Raw genomic sequence first — 20322 nt, 5'->3', positions numbered from 1 at the left:
AATAACACACATTGTAATATTGAGAATGTGAGTGTGTGTATTCACCTGCCAGTGCTCCTCCAGGTCTCTAACCTGCTGTCTAAGCTCTTTAAGCCCTGTAAGAGCCTCTGCCTCCCTCAGCTTTACACCAATTAACTCCTCCTGAAGACGTACCACATTATTCTCATCTGGCAAGGATGTATTTCTCTGTAACAGAAACAAATATACACAAAAGTCAGCTTATACAACAGAAAGCCATTTTCTGCAGTCAGGTTGCTGTAGTCGGCGCCAAACCTGGAATTAATTCAATGTGTAGAAAAACAAGCATAAACAAATAACAGCTGAAATCATAGTTTAGGTGTTGGGACAGTATAGTTTTCAGAAAAACAGCAGCCTGGCTAATGCAAAAACAAATCTAGATTGCACCAAACTTGGTCACTTTCAATGAACTCATTGAAGCAGATTTTTTAAAATAAAAGTGTTACAATTTAAAACAACTTTTACATTTTTATATAATTTAAAATTGATTCAAATAGCAATAAATATTGGTGTTTTAATATTGTATTTGTTGCTCAAGAAACATGTGAATATTATATATACTGAAAACAGTTGTGCTGTTTTTGTGGTAACCGTTTTATTTCAGGATTCTTTGATGAATAGAAAGTTCAGCAGTATTTATTTGCAACAGAATTTCTGTTAAAAAAAAGTAAGTATTTAATGTTATTTATTATCAATTCAAATAATCCTTACTGAATAAAAACATTAATTTCTTTAAAAAAAAAAAAAAAAAAAGTACCACTCCCCAACTTTTGACAGTTGTTATGCTTCTTTTACAACATATGTGTTGAACCACACCGTCCATCTAAAATATATATTTATTTTTTATAATAATATCATATGTGTGAATTGATTGCTAGAATTTTAATTAGACATGCACCAATACCATATTTCCCTGCTGATACCGATAGTTTGAATTTCTTAAGGAATAAAAAAATCTCTGCCTACTAATGCTGTAAACTACACAGGGAACCCTCTCATTCGGTACATTACTATAATTTTAGAGGTTAAGATTAACACCAGATCCCAAACTACTATTTTCAACTGCTATTTATTTTCAGATAGAATAATTACACACACAAAAAAAAACTTTGCTGCCCCAAACATTATTACAAATAATGTTTGGTGTAGCAAAAACTACAGACCTGGCAACCCTGGTTTGAACTACGGGTTATTCATAGGGTCAAATGAAGCCTGCTTTAACGTAAATATTTTTTTTTACTGTTAATGCATTTTTTTTCCTCACACTGTATGATTTGCAGTCTGACATGTTTTTCTGCCACTTTTTGATTGACAGGATATAATAGGCCCTGATCATCAGCTGTTTTTTCGGCCGATACATCAGTGCATCCCTAATTTTAATTATTTAAGCAGTGTGTGCTGGCATCAAAACATAGGAATTCAATATAGGATGATAAAATATATACTCAAAACTTGAAATATGCATAAATAAATACTATGGGGTGGCATATTACTTTGTGAGCAGGTCATGTAGCAAAAGTAGCCAGTCACATTGTTTGGTTCCTTGAAATGCCGGTTCTGAGAGGTTTGAAGGCCTCCTGACCAAACATGACCAAGTACCAGCACCACTATGGTGGAAAAACAAAACTGCCTACAGGTGAATATGTGTGATTGAGAATGGTAATAAAGTTCTACCACCTGCTCCATGTCGAGGATCTTGTCCTGCATCTCCTTCAGTGCGCACTGAGACTCAGCCTCCTTAAGTCGGGCCTGAACCAGTTCTCTCTCCAACTGCAGGATGAACTCCTCAGAGTAGCGTGGGTTCCCCTTCTAAATAAAAAAAGTTTGATTAAAAATTCTGTCGATCAAATCCCAACCTGTCAGTAATTAATGTCAGTGTAATCGAATACTCATTGACATAACATCTGAACAGCTCTTGTGGTTTGATTTTACCAACTACATAAAATGTTCAGATAAAAAAAAAAAAAAGGTTCTCTCCACTTATGCTCATGGTTTTACCACCTGCCACATTAAAACATAATGAGATTGCAACACAACATTATGTAAAACAGCACTTTCCCCACAGCACATGACACATTATCCACTTTTTCTCTGTGTTGAGCATGTGCACATTAATAATTGATGAGCCATATCCCATCCTCCTGTTGAGAATGTAGATTTTATCAAACAGGCAGCGGCTTCAAGACTCTCTGCTAAAGTTACACTCATACTTGACAAACTCCTACACATACATAAACCCCATTTGGCAAGTTGTGCATGCAAATGACCCCAGCTCTGCTGTTCTGATCTGCAATCATGCATGTAAAGAGCATCATTACAAGAGCTGCCGTTTGCAGCTCTGTGGTCGCTGAGATTTTGTTGCTAGGCAACCGCGAAAGATTCAAGTACAGCTGCCACCGCAAACTGTTGCATGAGGGAGCAAAACATTTCTCAGTGTAATACGGTTTCTGTATTCGAAGAGCAGGCCTCTCATCCAGGAGGAGGTGCTGTCTCTGAACTGTCCTTACCGCAAACGGCTGCTGTTGCTGGAGCTGTCTGATGGCGTTTTGCGCTTGCTCCAGCTGTGCACTGGTCTCCTCATTGTGTTGTTTGACTGTGGCCAGCTCCCGCTTGACCAGGTAGTTCTCCTCCGCCTCTTGGGCTCGTGTCACCTGACCCTGACGTGACCAATTATGGATGAGGGGTGAGCGGAGAATCGGAATGGGTGGAAACGGATGTATTGATGGAGAAAAATAATGCTGGATCTCAAGCTCTGTCATGCTGTTAGCAGTTTTAGGCTTTCAATTTAGCACTTAGAATTGTTTCGACTATCAAAGGGGGAATTATTGTAGTTGTAACCATTATTGTAACCAATAATCAGGATTGCAACCCAAAGATAATAAGCACAGCGATACCTCTTCCCTTAAGTCAAAAATGGCAGAGTTTGCCTTATTTCACTGTTGATTGTGAGTGGGTGTGAGATATTTAAGCAAATCAAGGAAATGAAGCAAAGCTCAAGATAGAACTGCTGGGTTCTTAAAGGGGAAAAACAGAGCTAAAGGGTGGAGAGGAGAGTGAAAATTGTACCTGAATCAATCTATCTGCCAAAGAAGCACTTTCCTAAAAACGGAGAAAATCCATAAAGGAAACAGCAAAGAGAGGAGAGAGACCAAAGGATATTACAACACAGAACAAAACAATAAGACTGATTTGACAGAAAACAGTGTTCTTTTTCGTACCCCTAAATAAAAACATTGTAAAGACACTGTTCAAAATGAACATTTGCTATATCAGAATAAACATGCAGCTTTGAAACCATCATAGTGAGGTGGGGTAGAAAAGGAACATGGTTTGTGCATGGTGTTCGTGCTGTGGCTATGGAATAAAGCAAGACTGTGCACCACAACAGGGTGAAAAGTGTAGAAGGAGGTCAAGCAGAGGATAGTCAGAAAGGTGAGAATAAATAAAACGGAATTAGTGTTATTTTAAAGTCTCTAGGTCTACTATATTTGTGTGACGAACGCAGCCCTGGGTTACGAATGGTGAATTTCTGAAGGCGTTAGTACTTTATTTTAGTACAATGATTCCATGCTGAGGTGATGAAAACCAAGTGGACGTGTTTTTTTTTTTTTTTGTTTTTGTTTTTTTAATGACCTGCACTGTGGGCTTTCTTTTCATGCATGACACAAACATGCCTTTACAAGCAGAGAATATTCTGACATGCACCACTGCAGGTTTGGGTTTTCACCCATGCTCAAAAAAGTCTGTCAGACACGACTCTGGCCAGAAATAAGTACATTTAGTGTACAAACATTTCATACCCATGTGCGCACGCAAAATATTTTTCTTTCTGTTAGCACTGTACTTACCAGCCTCAAAAAACACAACAGGTTATCCAATGACATGCACACAAGCAGTTAGTTATGATGCACTCAATAGGGTGTGTGCATGAGCATTTGTTATTGTTGACACCAGAGAGTTGTGATAACTGACAGCAAGGAGATTACCCATTTCAAGATAAGCAAATCTTGGATGACAATGGTGCATGGATGTGTTTAATTGATTAATGATTTGCTTTGCCTCTTATTTATCACTCACTTTCTCCAGAGTGTCTATTCGTTGCTTCAGGAGTCTGTTCTCTGTGCGTAGTCTCTGTAATAGAATTTCAACATCAACAGCGTTAGACTGCAATACACCAATAAAATATTGCAATGTACTAGACAATGCCTGAATGCCATGAGCTATTTGGCAATGTTATTGTTTAGTGTGGGTTTCAATTAAACATATTTAACAGTATTTAAATGATTTTCTACTTTATAATTGGTAAAGAAAATAAGAGGTAAGTATAGACAATGGACTCTTTTCACATATCCGGGGTTCTCAAAAGCAGAAGCAGTCATAGTTGGATAAATGTCAGTGGTGAAAGAAAAAAAAAATCCATATATAATTTCCACGACTTTCCAAAAGAGGGAAAAAATATAGAGAGATTGATTACAGTCAAATTGTCAATATTACTATTGCTCCCTCGGCTGCTGTTTTTTTTTTTTTGTCATTTAATGCCAAGGTATTTTAAACAATGTATAATGTTATAACTTTTTAATAATAAAAGCTTTGCTAGCTGTAAAAAACATCATCAAATGTTTGGAAAGGCATAATTTTAGCAAAATGCAAGCTGGGCGGTGGGCTGACTGTCTCACCTTGATCTCCACCTGTTCTTCCATCTCCTTGGTTTTGATTGTAGTGTACTCCTTTTCCAATCTGTGAAGGGATAAAGAAACAGTTCAGAATTTTTGTGTGTCCAAAATCATACTAAAAAAAGAAATTCACTTTACATATTGTAAACTCACTTTTTCATTTTCTTGGCATTGTACTTGACTTGATAAGCAGCCTGGATAACTTTGTCTGGTCCACTATCCAGCTGGTGAGGGATAACCTTCTGAAAGTGCTGCAATAGAGAGTGAAAATAACAAAACTGCATATTATTACTGAATTATGCATATTTGTACTGCTTAGCAGAAACTGATAACAGTCAAGTCAAGACTCTAATCATGGTGTGGTAGCTTCTACAGAAAGTATTGGCTAACATAACCACTATAATTAAGACAAATACAAGTTTATCCTTGAAAGAAAAATGATGATAAATACCCCACCTGCAACATTCCCTCCATGTCCAACTGCATGAGCTCAGCCTGATTCATCTGCAGAATGGCCATCCCCACACGAAACACTACCTCTAAACCCTGTAGGGACACCTACTGGTGAAAACTCATCATCCAAAAATATTTGCAGTAGCAATGTGAAGCCAACAGAGGGAGATAGCAGACCACTAAAATACACCAGTGTTCTGTGTTCTCAATTAGCTTAGCATCTAAAATGTGTGTGTGTGGGTGGGGACTTAAACCTGAATGCACACAGACTCATGGGGACTCGTGTCACCGTGGGGACCTAAATTGAGGTCTCCATGGGTACAAAAGCTTATAAATCATACAGAATTAGTTTTTTTGAAAATGTAAAAATGCAGAATGTCTCCTGTGATGGGTAGGTTTAGGGATAGGGGCAGTGTAAGGGGATAGAATATACAGTTTGTACAGTATAAAAACCATTACGTCTATGGAGAGTCCTCACAAAGATAGTGCACCAGACGTGTGTGAGAGAGAGTGAGAGTGAGAGAGAGAGAGAGAGAGAGAGAGAGAGAGAGAGAGAGAGAGAGAGAGAGAGAGAGAGAGAGAGAGAGAGAGAGAGAGAGAGAGAGAGAGAGAGAGAGAGAGAGAGAGAGAGAGAGAGAGAGAGAGAGAGAGAGAGACTTACCTCACACATGAATATATCAAAGATCCTGGTAGCTACAGGAAGAGAGAACGAGGTAAGGAAAATGGTGAGAAACCAAGATGAAGCATACATGGAGGTATGGAAACTCTGGGCCTGGAAGTGCACATGAAGCTCTGGGAGCTGCTCCTGCAGGGAGAAACCAAAATAGACTAAAATCACAGAGAGAAAGCAAGCAATTTATACAAAGCAATTTATAAAACGCATTAATTTAATTTATTGGGGAGTTAGAGCGTTAAGCTAAGCTTAAAAGTCCGATTTTGGCAGACAGTCACTGACCTGAATCATATATTCAAACTGGTACATGCAGAGGCCCAGTTCAGCCATACTGGGTTTAAAGAGCTCTCTCAGCCTGTAATCTTGCATCAGCTTCACAAACACACAAAAAGCCTCTTCTTCTGGCATCTGTGAGAAAACAATTATACATCAAATAATTCCAGACTAGAAACACACTAGTACCAACAGATATACATTTATTTGAAGAAATAATAACCATTATTATTATTATGTAATATCTATTATTATTATCATCATCATAAGTGCAAAACTATATAAAATTAACATCACAGAATTATTCATATCACATTAAAAATGTTTTACATTGCTCATTCAGCATTATCTTAAATATTATACTTTGTGTGGAATATTTTTGACTGTTTTAATACCTGCATTAGAAGAAGGCCGACAATGAAAGCGCTTCCCTGACAGTAACCCACCTCTCGATCAACCAGGGAATAAGCCTGTAAACACAAAAGTGAGATTTGGTGAAGCTGGACAAGAGCTGCAGAATCAGCTCTGTTCTTCCCCCAGACAAGCCTGTGAGTTACCCATGCACTCTTTAAAAACAACCTCAAGTGATCTTTAGGTGTTTTGTTTGAGTGAGCTGGCTTTAAAAGACATTAAACTTAAACTGATGTCAGGTGGTGTAGTGTCTAAAGATCTGGAGGTTCATATTCCAAATGACCTATTCCTATAAACAGGGGTGCATAGGGTGGCCCTTATTTTTGGACTTTTGAAATCTTCTGCTCTCACCCTCCCAATCAACTGTCCTTCATGAGATATGGAAACAAACCAAATTTCACTGAGATTGGACTACGTTTAGGATGTGCTCAACGAAATTGAAATTCCGTCTTAATGTCGCATAAAAACAGTTCTATAGGCCTATTTCACAAAAATGGCCACCGAGACCGGAAGTAGGGTAAACTCTTTTCCAGTGAAAGCGCTAGCAGTCAGATGACAAATGCGGAGACTAAAAGCGTCCACTCCTGTTGCGTACCTTTTTATGTTTGCACTCATAAAAGAAACAACCCTATTTATAATTGCACAGCTTTCCTTGTGACGAAATGTTGAAAAAGCGCTGGATTTGGGCTATACCGAGAGAAGAGGGGCACTTTTGACTGGTGCATAGATATATACACTAGATGTCGCCTTGTCTACGGCAGTTCATTGGAACGAATGTCTTTAATGCGACATCTAGTGTATATATCTATGCACCAGTCTGCGTACACGTCACACACCAGGATGCGCTCGCGCCCTCAGATCACTTGGACTTGGCTGTGTATAAGAGCTAAAAACGATATAAATACTGTTCGTTTTCTCACACAAACCGCTCATTTCGTGTCTTAGGCCATCAGTGTGTACTTACGATGGGGAATTGTTTAATTTGGACAATGGGGAATTGTTTTAATTTGGACTCTGTGCATGCTCTTTGAGACAGTAACCATAGACCTGCATTATATGACTGACAGACAAGAACGGTTTGACCTAAAAATATCAAAATTGAAACTACTGTGGAAAAAAAGACACCTACATCTTGGATGCCCTTGAGGTAAGCTAAAACATACCAAAATTTAATTTCAAAGTGAACTATCCCTATAAATTTACTGATGAGGAGCCACGGAGTAAATTTCTTGTCTTATTTTTTTCTGAAATGATCAGATTTCATGTCAATGTGCTGATGAATTGGTCGACATCCTGGCTATCACCCTGTCCATTCAAACTCTCTCTTTCAATCTCTAATGGAAATCATTGCTCCATTTGCCGAAGCAAGGAGAAAACCTACCTTCATAACATTAAAGAGCACCTCCTGACCCAAACTGTCCTTCTCCTTAAAGAACTCGTGCTCGGGGTAGGTACGGGCAATGTCCCTGCGGATGAGTTTTTCACAGGGCGAGGTCATCTTCAGCAGCTCAGAGTACTGCTCCTTAATGGGTAGATTCTGGGCATTGCACAACAGCTGCCACACTATTGCTCGGAAGTGATGCGGAATGCCTTTCCTGACCAGTTCCTATGAAAAAAAACAACAACAACAAACCACTTTTAAATATTAACACTGAAAGTCAGGACATAACAGCTTTACTTAAGAGCAAGTTCTCATGTTCCCAGACTTGCCACATCTACAGGGTTTAAGAAGATATTAGTTTATTTGAAGTATTACACCTTAAAATGACTGAAGGTTTCAAGATTGTCAGCATTCAGATGTTCTCCCAAGGGTTTAGTTTGTAACTCAGACAGGATAAGACCATTTTATGCTGCTAAATATAATCTTGTCAGAGACTTCTACAGCACAGCTCGATATTTTTGTAAGCGAATTATGTTTGACCTGATTTCCTGTGCTCATCTGCGCAGCTCAGACGGCTGATATCTACAGCTGTTCATTCTTGTGAGGGTTCTGAGATGTGAGTCCACCTACATACACTGTTAGCACTGAGATTCTTCAAAAGCACTCTAGGGGTGTGCTGGAGATTGTGTCTTTGTTAAAACGCCAGGCTTTACAAAGGGCTTCTGTTGCTGCTTTGCTAGAAGAGCCCTAGATCCTCCCTTTTGGCTTGTAAGAAGTCATACAGTAAACACAAACTGCATTTCTCAGTCTCACTGAGCTCAGTAAAGCCCCTTTCACACAGAGATTCCGGAAAATACACGGATAAAGTGACCCGGGATTTGACCCGGGTTCATTTGATTTTGGTTCATTCACACTGCCAGTGATTTTCCGGAATCAGAGAGCGCGTTCACACACAACCCGTGTATGTCCCGGAAAGACACGTGACATCGATGTGACTTGTAATGTCTCAGCAGCGTCTTCAGTTTGCTTATGAGCTGCGATTTCTCTCTCGAGAAACCACGCTTGTGCATTTATTTCTCTGATTCGATCATAAAATTGCGCATTTCGTACCGTTTCACAGCTGGCGAACGATCCCGGCTTCAGCGTCATCACTACGACACGGCATTATTACGGCTTTTGTTCACACAGCGCGCGTTCCGGGACTGAACACGGCAATGTTACTAGGTCCCCAACCCGGCATCGATCCCGGCATTAAACCCGGGTCGTGTTTGCGTTCACACAGAAGGCGTTCCGGCAATTTGCCGGCAATTTGCCGGGTTCAAAGCGCTGTGTGAATGGGGCATAAGTTCTGTGGGAAAGTGGCAATATTGTGCAGGCAACTGAAAAATTTGCATATGAGATTTATATCATTTTCTTTCTTCCCATCGTTTCCGTGAAAATGGTATTGCAAGAGTGAGATGTGTAAAACACTGTAGAAATATTAATTCAGGAAGAAATGGAAAATATTTCAGAAGGCCTAAGTTTCCGTGTAGCTTTAGAGGAATGTTTCGGAAAGGGCTACTTGATAAAAAATTTCAACTAGCCATTCGAAAGTTAGGATAGTTTTAAAACCGTCTTATGATATAGTTTTTATCATTTGGATTATGTTTCTGGAGACCTACTTATAAATATTGGCCATTTTTGGTGTCAAAACATTCATATGGAGCAAACAACACATGAAGGTTATAAACCACATTCCATCACACCCCACCCCATGGGGTTTTTTATAAACTCATTTGTATAATAAATGTTGAATATTTATTATTCAAATATATCATTATAATTGCTCTAGAAAAGCTACTTTGTGACCGAGGCTGTCATCAGTAAATACAATCCTTTCTTTCTGTGCGCCAACCTTCCTGTTACTTCTGTCCGTCACCTCATTCAGCAATGGCAATGCACATTTACAGTTTTTCTTTAATTCATGAACACAGCAGCATTACCGATAAATCACTCACATATTATTTCATTTGGGCCATATATTTTATGACCCTCTTTGTAATGCGTTTCACTATTTTGTAACAGCAATAAATCTGTTTAGCTGTGTACTTGTGCACTATATTTGATGTTGCTGCAGCTTTTCTCTAAATCTCATGTACTGTTGTGATTAAATAAAATAATAATAGCTGGAATTCCATATGTTCAGTTCATATAATAAATGGCATAAATCTGATTTGCACACTGTAGCTTGATGTATAATATATCTGCTTACCTTTAGTTGTTTTTCCTTCTTCTTCCACACATCTTCCCACTCGTTGACTATGCGTCCCCACAGGATCCACGAATCCTCCTCCAAGTGCGACAAATTGGAGGAGGCTGAGGAACTAGACACCAGTGAGGAGCCACTGTTCCTTCGAGAGCCATTCACAGATTTTAAAGACTTGCTGTCCGTCTCCAACAACCTGGAAAGACACAATCATAGCAGATAATAGTTAATACAAAAGTAAATTTAACATTTGTGCTTGTTCTTTTAAAAGAAGCACAAAGAAAACCGAAAAACTGATGAACTCAATGTTAACCTACATCAGGTGAAAGCATACCTGGGCAGTATGACTTTACCATGGTGAAGGTTTGCTTAAGCATTATACAAACCAAATGTTCAATAAATAAGTAATGTATTAATAAGAAAATCTGAATTATTCTGTTTTTAACTCAAGTGTTATACAATATGAGGCAGTGGTTATTGCACTGGTGTCATAAATATTATTCATGTTTTATTAATATCTTTTGGATAAAGTTCCAAATAATAAGAGAAACTAAGAAATCTTTAATTTATTTGCATATTAAGCATTAATAAAAAACATCAATATTGTGATAAATACCATTACCAAGACAAAATCTTACTGTGGCATTAGACTTTAATTAATGCCACCTAGGGTTGCAAAGGGGCGGAACATTTTTGGTAAATTTCTGGAAACTTTTGAAAAGTTTTCCATTTCCATTGGAAGTTAAGCTGGGAAACATTCCAATTTGTAAACTTAACAGGAATTTACTGGAATCAATTGGAAATGTTGGGTAATTTAGACAAACTGTATCATATTATACACAAACAAAATGTAAACATTGTGTTTGGTCTTAAGCAGACATGCATGTTAACCAATGGCGCTTTTCCACTACACAGTATCAGCTCGCCTCGGCTCACCTAGCCTCGACTCGGCTCGCCTAGCCTCGACTCGGCTTTGTTTGGTTTTCCACTGTGTAAAAGTTGTACCTGTACCTGCTTCCAGGTACTTTTTTTCGTACCACCTCCGGGGAGGTTCTAAGCGAGCTGAAGCGAGCTGAGGTGATACTAAAATGTGACGTAAAAACACTGCAGACTGCTGATTGGTCAGAGAGAATCGTAACTCTTCAATGTGACTGAGTGATGACTGATTTATTTGTGAGTAGTAGAACTTTAATAACAACAACAACAACAACAACAACAACAAAAGCATGAATGTTGAATAAAATAAAAATATTCCCTATTACACAGAAATTAAACTGAATTTGAATTAAATATGGTTGTTTTAACCAAGATTATGCTGCTAGATGTTTTTTTTTTGTGTGTTTGTTTTTTACTACATGTTCCCTGTTATAGGTTAACCTGCAATTTTGCAAATTTTCAGTTATTCCCATTAATTCCCATGGAAAGTTTCCAACTTTGACAATTCCAGAATTTTGCAACCCTAATACCAACCACCATAAACTAAATATTGATACAGTGAAAAAGTTGTATTGCCTTAAAGGAAGTTTTGGTGTACAAATGGAACAGAGATAAGAGAAGCGATCACATTAAGTAACACAATAACAGTCACAACACTTGATTTATGTCAACTTTCCTTCCAGTATCAGGGAAGTTGATAATCAGTGAACTGAATGGCAAACTGGTTTTGGGGGCAGGAATGAGGGCAAGATGCCAGCAAAAAGAAAATACATTTCCAGCCATTCTACATTTGTGAAACATTTTGAAACATTTGAACATTTGTGATGACACTGCTGGCAAACTTAGGGAACCGACATGTTCATGTTGACATTAATGATGTATTTTGGGCAACATTAGCAGTTGCTGTGGCTAAAGTAGTCTTTTTGCTTGATGGGAGAAAAAAAACACGGGATGGCTTGTTTGTTCAATATAGTTCTAAAAAACCTACAATTCAGAGCAGATAGAAATGCTTAATGGGTGTTAACAGTAGCATTACAGTGACACTATTTTAAGACTTAAAAGTCAAGTATTCAGAATCAACAACTCTGTATTTTTTTACGAAAACAGGGGCCGCTTGCCAAATGAGTGTGCTAGCTTGGGAACATTGGCAGACAGTTATAAATGGAAACTCAATCTAAGATTCTAAAGCATATCTAATGCAAAAAAAAGCCAAGGCTAACCACATTAGCATGTTCACACACAAAAAAATAACAGGACAATAATAAAACAGCCTATCCAAAAAAAAAAAAAAAAGACAAATAAGGCATGAAAAAGAGACTTTCTGACTAAATCTTTCTAAACCTTTCTGACACTTCCAGCAAAACATGAAATTCCAAAATAGTAAGTAAAAGTAGTAAAACGCATGTTAAGTAGTTTGAGTTAAAAAAAACTCAAACTACTCTGGCAGAGTGTCAGTGGGTAGGACTATCATTGTGAACCTGACCCTGGATCAGCTGGAAGACAAGCAGACAATGTTTGTGAGTAACCTCAAAATTTAAGAGCTGACAGCACAGACACAAGGCCATGGAAACCTGATCTCGGAAAAAGAGAGGGGCCCCGGGCTTCTAAAGGCAGCACTAGGTGACGTCATGGCCAAGGCTCTGAGGCAGGATCCAGTTACAGCCGCTTTTGGGTCATACAAGGGGGGCCACGGTTGTTAGGGGTGAAAGGCAGTGAGAGAGAGTCATGGGGTTCACAGCTGAGGGGTTGCGATGCTGAATGAGTTACTGGTGGTAGGTGGGCAGAAAGGGAAAAAGAGAGACTCTGTTTTTCTCCAAATTCTGGCCCTTAATCCTCCAAAATGTAACTTTTCAAACCTATGTTTTATAGAAGCACACTGTAAACTGCATTCAGAGTAACTTAAGGTTACTTTAAATTCCAGTCACAAGTTGCAGTGGGATACATGGGAATGTAATACAATTGGTTGTGGTTGTCTTAGTCACCTCTAAACTTGGATCAACTGATTATTTTAACTAGTATGAATAATAATTCTATCAAGCCATTGGGCAAACAACATGCCTTCCATTAGTCAAGACCAAAAGATAACTGAGGGGAAACTTTGAAGAACATTTGTTATTAGTAAAGGAACAGTTTACTAAAGAATAAAAAAAAAAAAAATTACAAATCTCTTATCATTTACTCACCCTTGTGTCGTTCCAAACTTGTATGACTTTCTTTGTTCTGCTTAACAAAAAAAGAATATTTTGAAGATTGATGGTAACCAAACAGTTTTGGCAATTTCTCAAAATACCTTCTCTTATTTTCCACAGGATAAAGAAAGTCTCATTTGGAAAAACTTGAGGATGAGTAAATTCATTTTCATTGAAATTTCTTTTTTTGGGTGAACTATCCCTTCAGGTGTATAATAAGCTCTCTAGACAATCTCCATAATATTTGGGGCAAGATGAAGCATGCATTTGTGTGGGCACAAATGAGAAAGCCTGTTTAAGATGCAAAATCTAGAAATAGCAAAATATTTGCAGTGAAGAGGGGACGGGAAATAATACTAGAGTGAAAGAGAAAATGGAATGAAATCAGGTCACTTGCAGGGCTTGAACCTGCATCACCTGCTTGTCTCCAATGTATCAAATGTATGTGCGTGCACTGCTACTACTGCACTGCAGCCCTGATGCAAACCTCTATCAAGATGGTATTTACTCAAAGGTCAGAAAGTTTACATTGGGAAAACCCAGCAAACGGTTGCACATTTATGTCCACTCACTCGCAAGCCATCATAAAGATGTTTAGAAGCTATGTTAAATGCAAATAAAACAAAGCAAATAATTAGTTTAAAAAAATCTTATGTTAAATAAAGTACATGTACTGTAGGGATTTACCTATTTGATGAATTCAGTGAGCATTTAAGACAATTTGCATTCCAATTGTTGCTTATGTGTTAATGATTCACTGCTGGTTAAAGTGCAAAGCAAATTCTTGTACAAGAAACAAACACGACACATTCCACAACAAATACAAATATAAAAATATTTTACTTTGTAAAAGCAGCTAGAAAGCCAAGTACTTTTTCTATGAATGAATTAAAGCAACCACAAACAAAAAAACAAGACTGACAGCGAAAAAGACTGCGCTACTAAAATTCGTAACTGGCTGTGAATTTCAGCTCCGCTGCATCTGCAGTGTTGTGCGATAGAGAATTGATCAAAGGTATTACTGTGAAGCTGCTCACCATGGGAAGTTCATTCTGCAATCCACATGTCTTTCCTCGGATTCCTCCAAGTAATCCCAAATGTGCCTGTGAGAAGTGAAACAACCTGATTTTCTCTCACACACTCTTGTTGTCTCGGTCTCACCCTACTCTCTCTCTCTCCGAGCCCACATAAACACACACACAAACACTGCTTATCTAAAGTGCAAAGGCCCTCAACCAGTGCAGCGGCTAAGCAAAATCCCAGTGGAGTTTAAAATCTGTGCGAGTATGCATGGAGAAGGCTCAAAAATGAACTGTTTGCCACATCTGCTAATGGTGGGTGAATTAAAAAAAATGACTGGCTTTTATTTCAACAACAGAATTATTTAGCAGTTTTTTTTTTTGCATATTCACTTGTATGTATCATATAGCCATTTTTTGTCTCTCTGTAAAACATAACCTGTTACAAACTCATGAAGAAAAAAATGTCCATTTTACTGTCAATTGTTTTCTCTAATTTGGCCTTTCATTTTGGACCATGGTATGAAGTGTCTTGACCATGTACATTACTATACAAGTTTATTTCCCCCACGGAATAAAAAATTAAAAGATAATTGTGACTTTTTTTCTTACAATTGCAAGTTTACATCTCGCATTTCTGCCCTTTTTTTCTCGCAAATGCAAGTTTATTTCTAGCAACTGTGAGTTTGTCTAGTAATTCTGAATTTTTCCTCACAATTGAGAGTTTATATCGCAATTCTGACTTCTTTCCTCAGAATTGTGACTCGCAATTGCAAGTTATAAAGTCCAATTCTGAGGAAGCAATTACCTTTTTATTTATTATACAGAGGTAGAAGTAAGCTCCTATAAATTACAATTTAAAAGTTTAGGGTCAGTGTGTGTGTATATATATCTAAAAAAAATTTTTTTATTTTTTTACTTAAAGAGACTTGTCACTACTGAATACATCAAGAAATAATTGTGTTTGAAACTTCTCCAGATACGCCAGAGAGAGTCTCAGTGTGTCAGAGAGACAGAGCACATCTGTGGCATCAATCTCTAATAATGCTGTATGTGCCTCAGTTTTGTTGAGTGCCATGTCTTAGAAGTATCTCTGACCTCACAGAGAAATGTTGGTTTAGACTAGCTGCTGCTTCTTGAATTCTTGAAAATATGAATTAAACAATAAATAAAAATATTGATAAGAAATTAAAGTATCAATGTAATATTGTAAGAAATTAAATTGTGATATATCCATATCTGATTGTATCAGCGCAGCCCTAACTTAGATTCATCAGTGGCACTCGAGGCCCTATTTCTGCAGTGGTAAGATGAGCTGAAATGGCCATGTAAAGAATCGGAGCTCCAAACACTCCACAGATCCTCTGCCCTACTTTCGAGCTGCAGAGAGAACTCTGTGTGGGTGTTGCATTCGCCCAAGCGGATCACACTGATTCCGCTCTAATACCGAAACCAGTCTGTGATACCAAAAACAACAAGGTGAAAGCAAGCAATGGGTCTCCAACCTAATCAATACTCAATGAGGAAAGGGGCGGGTTTTTGATCTGCCAACAACAAATTCAAATAAAAGCTCACGAAAAGTTCAACATGCCCATTAACACTTTAAAAAAGACCAGGAAATTAGTTGCAGATGCTGATACAGTAACAAAAATCTTATGTGAAACCAGGAAGGAAAAGGCCTTTATTTTATTGCAGGTCTCCTTCCTGGTTTCTAATGTGGCAGTTTAAGTCAATTCAGCTGATTTTACAAAAGCCTGAAAGTCAAATATATATTGGTTTTACTCTGCTTTGCTATCAATATCAGATGAATTGCCTAACGTGAGCATTATGAAAGTGCTGAGGCTTATGTTGACTTAGGAAAAGACACACTCTCTGACATGTGCCAGGCAGCATTACACTAATGGCATGCATACTGTGAGAGACAGCGGGTGATTGGTTATTGTTAGTGATCTCTGGGACCAGCTGTGGCCTCCAGCTGTCCTGATGAAGACTGGGGTCAAAGGTCAGCCAGCCTGAGCACCACACCCACTCTGCTTTTTAGTAAAGGTTGCAGGTCAAAGTGGGTTAACGTACTAAATCTGAAGTCAAGTCAAATCAAGTCACCTTCATTTATATAGTACTTTTAACAATATAGATTGTTTCAAAGCAGCTTTACACTGATAATAGGAAATTACAGTAACAGATATTGTTTTGGTTTTATAGCAGCTCTAGAATAAAGTTATTGTCCAGCTAAAGTTAGTTCTTGATTGATTCACTTCCATTGCACAGATCATTAGTTATTAACTTAGGGGCCGCTTACACAACACCATTTTAACTGAAAACAGAAAGCTTTTAATGTGTTCCAGCCGCTCATACACACGACAACAGTGCTTGGTGGCTCGTTTGCATTCTGCAAACCCTAAAATAGGTTCCAAGATGCAAGTTTAGAATTTAAAAAAAAAAAATGTTATCATCTCCGTGTAAACTTCAAAAACGTGAATCTGTGAAAATGGTGACGCACATGTATATTATGTGTTTATTCTATAGGTGTATGTGCGTTTGAATACTGTATATAGGCCAATCTTTCTTTACAAATTGACATGGCCAAATTACATGTCTGGCCTGCATAATGCAGAATTTCTAGTCGCTTCCGTGGATCCATGCGAACTGGAATCATTTTGACTACGTTTTATCTGTACAGAGGTAAAGGGAAGGGAAGGAGGCCTTCACAGGTTAAGTGAGTAATAAGATGGAAAAAAGTACAACTGCATATCCATAGTTGATTTTTTCCCTCCCTTAGTTTGCTGTGCAAAACTGTACAGGTAAACAAATGTTTTCTTAGACTAAACTACGGGTTATCCAAACCAATGTGAAAAATGTAGCAAATCATGGATGAAATTTTGTATAAATTAGTTGACAATAAATTAGTTAAAATACTGGCCCATGTATTCCATTACCATAAATGTTACTGTTACTCATTTAGCATTTACACTACCGTTCAGACTTTCTTTTCATTTTTTTTTTACAAAATTAACTTTTTTTTAAAAAATGCATGAAACTGATTAAAAGTGACAGTAAAGACTTTTACATTGTTACAAAAAAAACTGGAATCAATTATTATTGACAGGAATCAATTATATTTTGCAATATATTTACACAGAAAATGTAATAATATTTCACAATTTCACTGTTTTTACTGTATATAAACAAATACAGAGACGTCTTTCAAAAACATTTGAAAATCTTACCAACCCTAAACTTTGATAGTATATATATATGCAGAGTGAGAGGTAGAATAAGATTAGGATATTCAGTTTGGAGCAAATTTTCAAACTGTGTTGACAATTGAAGACAGAGACAAAAAAGGAAGACTGATAGACTGACAACTCCACAGACCTTTATCTCTCCCAGGTTCTATATTTGGAAAAGTACTGTGTCACACAAGTACTGTGTGAACACAACACAGACACCCCAGTAAAGGCTTCACTATGTTAACATCATGTCAGTGCTCTTGACATATCACTGTTTGTATTAAAGAGCAGGCTAAATTTGGACCACACCAGAAGAGAAGCTGGACAAGACTAGAGCTCCTCAACACAAGGTTCGACAACCTTTAAAAGGAAAGTATCCAAGACTGAAGGCAAATTATAAGTACAAAAACAACAAAAATATTTCTTTAAAAAAAAAGGAAAAAAAAAAATTGAGACTTTTCAACTTTCTGCTTTTCAGCATAAAATAATGCTTGTGCACGTGCTGTCTTTCTCTATGGTTTACGTTCACTGATTTGGAACGGTGACAGCTCCTTCAACTGTCCAGAACGTCTTTTACGCTAAGAGGTGCACCTGCATGGTCCCAATGTGGCAGCATCCCTAAATAAAGACCTGGAGAATATTCGCAGGTGGGCTGATACCTGGAAGGTCACGTTCGAGCCCAGCAAATGCAAGGCTACGGTTCTGTCGAGAAAGAGGCCTCCATCCTGCCCGGACCATTTTTTTGGGGCAACCAGAATTGACCTTTTTGAGCAGTTGAATATTCTGGGAATATTCTGTATCGATAAGAAGTTGCTAATCACTAATCACCTGTCAAACATCTGCAAGCGTGCTGGACAGTGTCTTGGAGCTCTGCGCAGGTTGGCCAACAAGCTTGATGTCAAAGGTAGGGCCAATGTCTACAAGGCACAAGTCAGGAGTACCATGGAGTACTCATGCCTTGCCTGGATGAACGCATCACAGACCACCCTTGGGCAGCTTGACAACATCCAGAAAAAGGCACTGAAAATCATTGGGGAGGATGAGGACACTGCCCTAAGGAAATATGCAATCAGCCAGCTCAGCCATCGTAGAATTGTTGCAGCAACAACTGTGCTTTTCAAAATGCACACTGAAAACTGTCCAGAGGATCTCAAACCTCTGCTACCCCTACCTGATCTCCTTTGCCGAACCACTCGAAGAGCACGACCAAGTCACGCCCTAAAACTCCCCAAGTCCAACACCAAATGCTTGGGGAGGAATTTTCTTCATTCGGCTGTAACAACTTGGAACTGCCTCCCCTGTACTGTAGTAGGTGCAATCACCTCAAAGAATGTTCAGGCCTTCAAGAAGAGACTAAACAAACACCTCCTTAGCAAAAAAACTGTAATCTCCTGATGCTTAATGTCACTTATCCTATATATCTAGTCCTGAGTAGCTGCAGATCACGATAGGCTCTCGGAACATGAACTGTTAAAGCCTGTATCTGCTTAAGCTTAAATAAAAAAAAATAAAAAAAAATCTGTCATGTTAACAGAAAAAATATCGATTCATGGCTTTTGCAAATCAATATCGAATCGACCACATTTTAAAAAACGATTAACTGATAAATCTTTCTTTATTTTTTGCCCAGCCCTAATATCAAGCACATCCCACAGTAGACTTCATAACAAGACAGTCACATTACATGATTTGACTAATTTGGACGTTAAGTTTGGACTTTTAATGAGGGGTGAAAGCACACTACAAAGAACAGAATGAGGCACAATAATCATTTTATCTCGACTATTGATCTTAATGATCGTTGGAAGTCAAAATCTAAAAATTAAATTAATCGCACGTCCCTATTATTTATTGTTCATTCATTTAGAAACCTTACACTTTACAATTCCTTTATAAATGCTGTTCTTGTATTCAAATTAAGCGCAGCCAACAAGTCTGTGCATGTGCTACGGAATCTGCTTCTGTATCGCTATTCATATCCATATCAGCAAGGAGTATGTGACGGTACATCAGCGACAGCGTATCAATATTTCAAACACAGCCCTAAAAGACAGTGTTAATACCCAATAAGCACTGCAATGTTCTGACAAAACAGTGCTCCCAAAATGCTTCTGGGAATGGGAAAATGGTTAAAAGTGTTGTGCTTTGGTAAACACTAAAGATACAAAAATCCTCCCGATGACATTGGGTGAAGCACTCATACCTGTTCTGCTCCTCTAGTTTGGCCAACAGCTCCACATCGTCTGGGCTGAGCTGGGACGGGGAGGCTGAGGAGGGCGAGGACAGTGAGGCAGTGGATGAAGCCACAGTGGTGTGCAGCGAGGAGGGCGTGGCCACCTGACTAGCCATCTGACTCACCGTGTGCGACACTGAGTTCTTCACCCATGAAAGAGTCGAACTCAGCTTGCCTGCTACCTTGTCTGTCGCCACCTGTGGAAAAATAAAATAAAGATCATTTAAGTGGGAAAACAAAATTGTTACATTGAATTCAGAAAACTTCTAAAAGGCTTGATTTTAACAAACTAATGATATGTTATGAGACGTTTCTTGTTATAAATTGTGCTTCTTGATTTTATATAATACATGATTTGTCAAATCACTTGAAAATTTCAGGGTTTAGCCTAAAAAATGTACTAATATTTAAAATTATCATCATCATGCTTCTAGATAAAGTGTGTTTAAAGCAACTTCATAGTTTTTAGACCGCTTTACATTTTTTTCCATTGTAAACTGATTCTGACGCCTGATGCAATGATGCAAACACTAAATATAATGCTAATATTATGTAAGCTACATAAATTGCATTATTTTGAAGAATGAG

At 38.1% G+C, this 20322-nt stretch overlaps 1 protein-coding gene across 9 annotated transcripts in view; it reads right to left on the bottom strand.

The window, feature by feature from the left end:
* The window catches only part of evi5b (ecotropic viral integration site 5b), a 56102-nt gene that overhangs the window by 19424 nt on the left and 16356 nt on the right, over positions 1-20322 (bottom strand). For 3 of the 9 annotated variants that reach the window (XM_081381264.1, XM_081381265.1, XM_081381266.1), the window contains exons 2-15: positions 19705-19931; positions 10134-10323; positions 7883-8107; positions 6486-6560; positions 6100-6225; positions 5806-5949; positions 5148-5237; positions 4845-4942; positions 4695-4755; positions 4096-4149; positions 3085-3117; positions 2526-2675; positions 1696-1827; positions 46-186 (exon numbers count right to left, since the gene is read on the bottom strand). In XM_081381264.1, the coding sequence (XP_081237390.1) occupies positions 46-186; positions 1696-1827; positions 2526-2675; positions 3085-3117; positions 4096-4149; positions 4695-4755; positions 4845-4942; positions 5148-5237; positions 5806-5949; positions 6100-6225; positions 6486-6560; positions 7883-8107; positions 10134-10323; positions 19705-19931 (1746 nt within the window). Of the gene's footprint in view, positions 1-45; positions 187-1695; positions 1828-2525; positions 2676-3084; positions 3118-4095; positions 4150-4694; positions 4756-4844; positions 4943-5147; positions 5238-5805; positions 5950-6099; positions 6226-6485; positions 6561-7882; positions 8108-10133; positions 10324-13246; positions 13284-14289; positions 14517-19704; positions 19932-20322 lie in introns of those variants that run through there. The other 6 variants (XM_081381268.1, XM_081381270.1, XM_081381271.1 and 3 more) reach the window with 4 other exon arrangements.

Source organism: Scardinius erythrophthalmus (assembly GCF_964197995.2).
Source record: "Scardinius erythrophthalmus genome assembly, chromosome: 12".
In the NCBI taxonomy this organism is placed as follows: domain Eukaryota; kingdom Metazoa; phylum Chordata; class Actinopteri; order Cypriniformes; family Leuciscidae; genus Scardinius; species Scardinius erythrophthalmus.
This window is presented reverse-complemented; position numbering and strand designations above follow the sequence as displayed.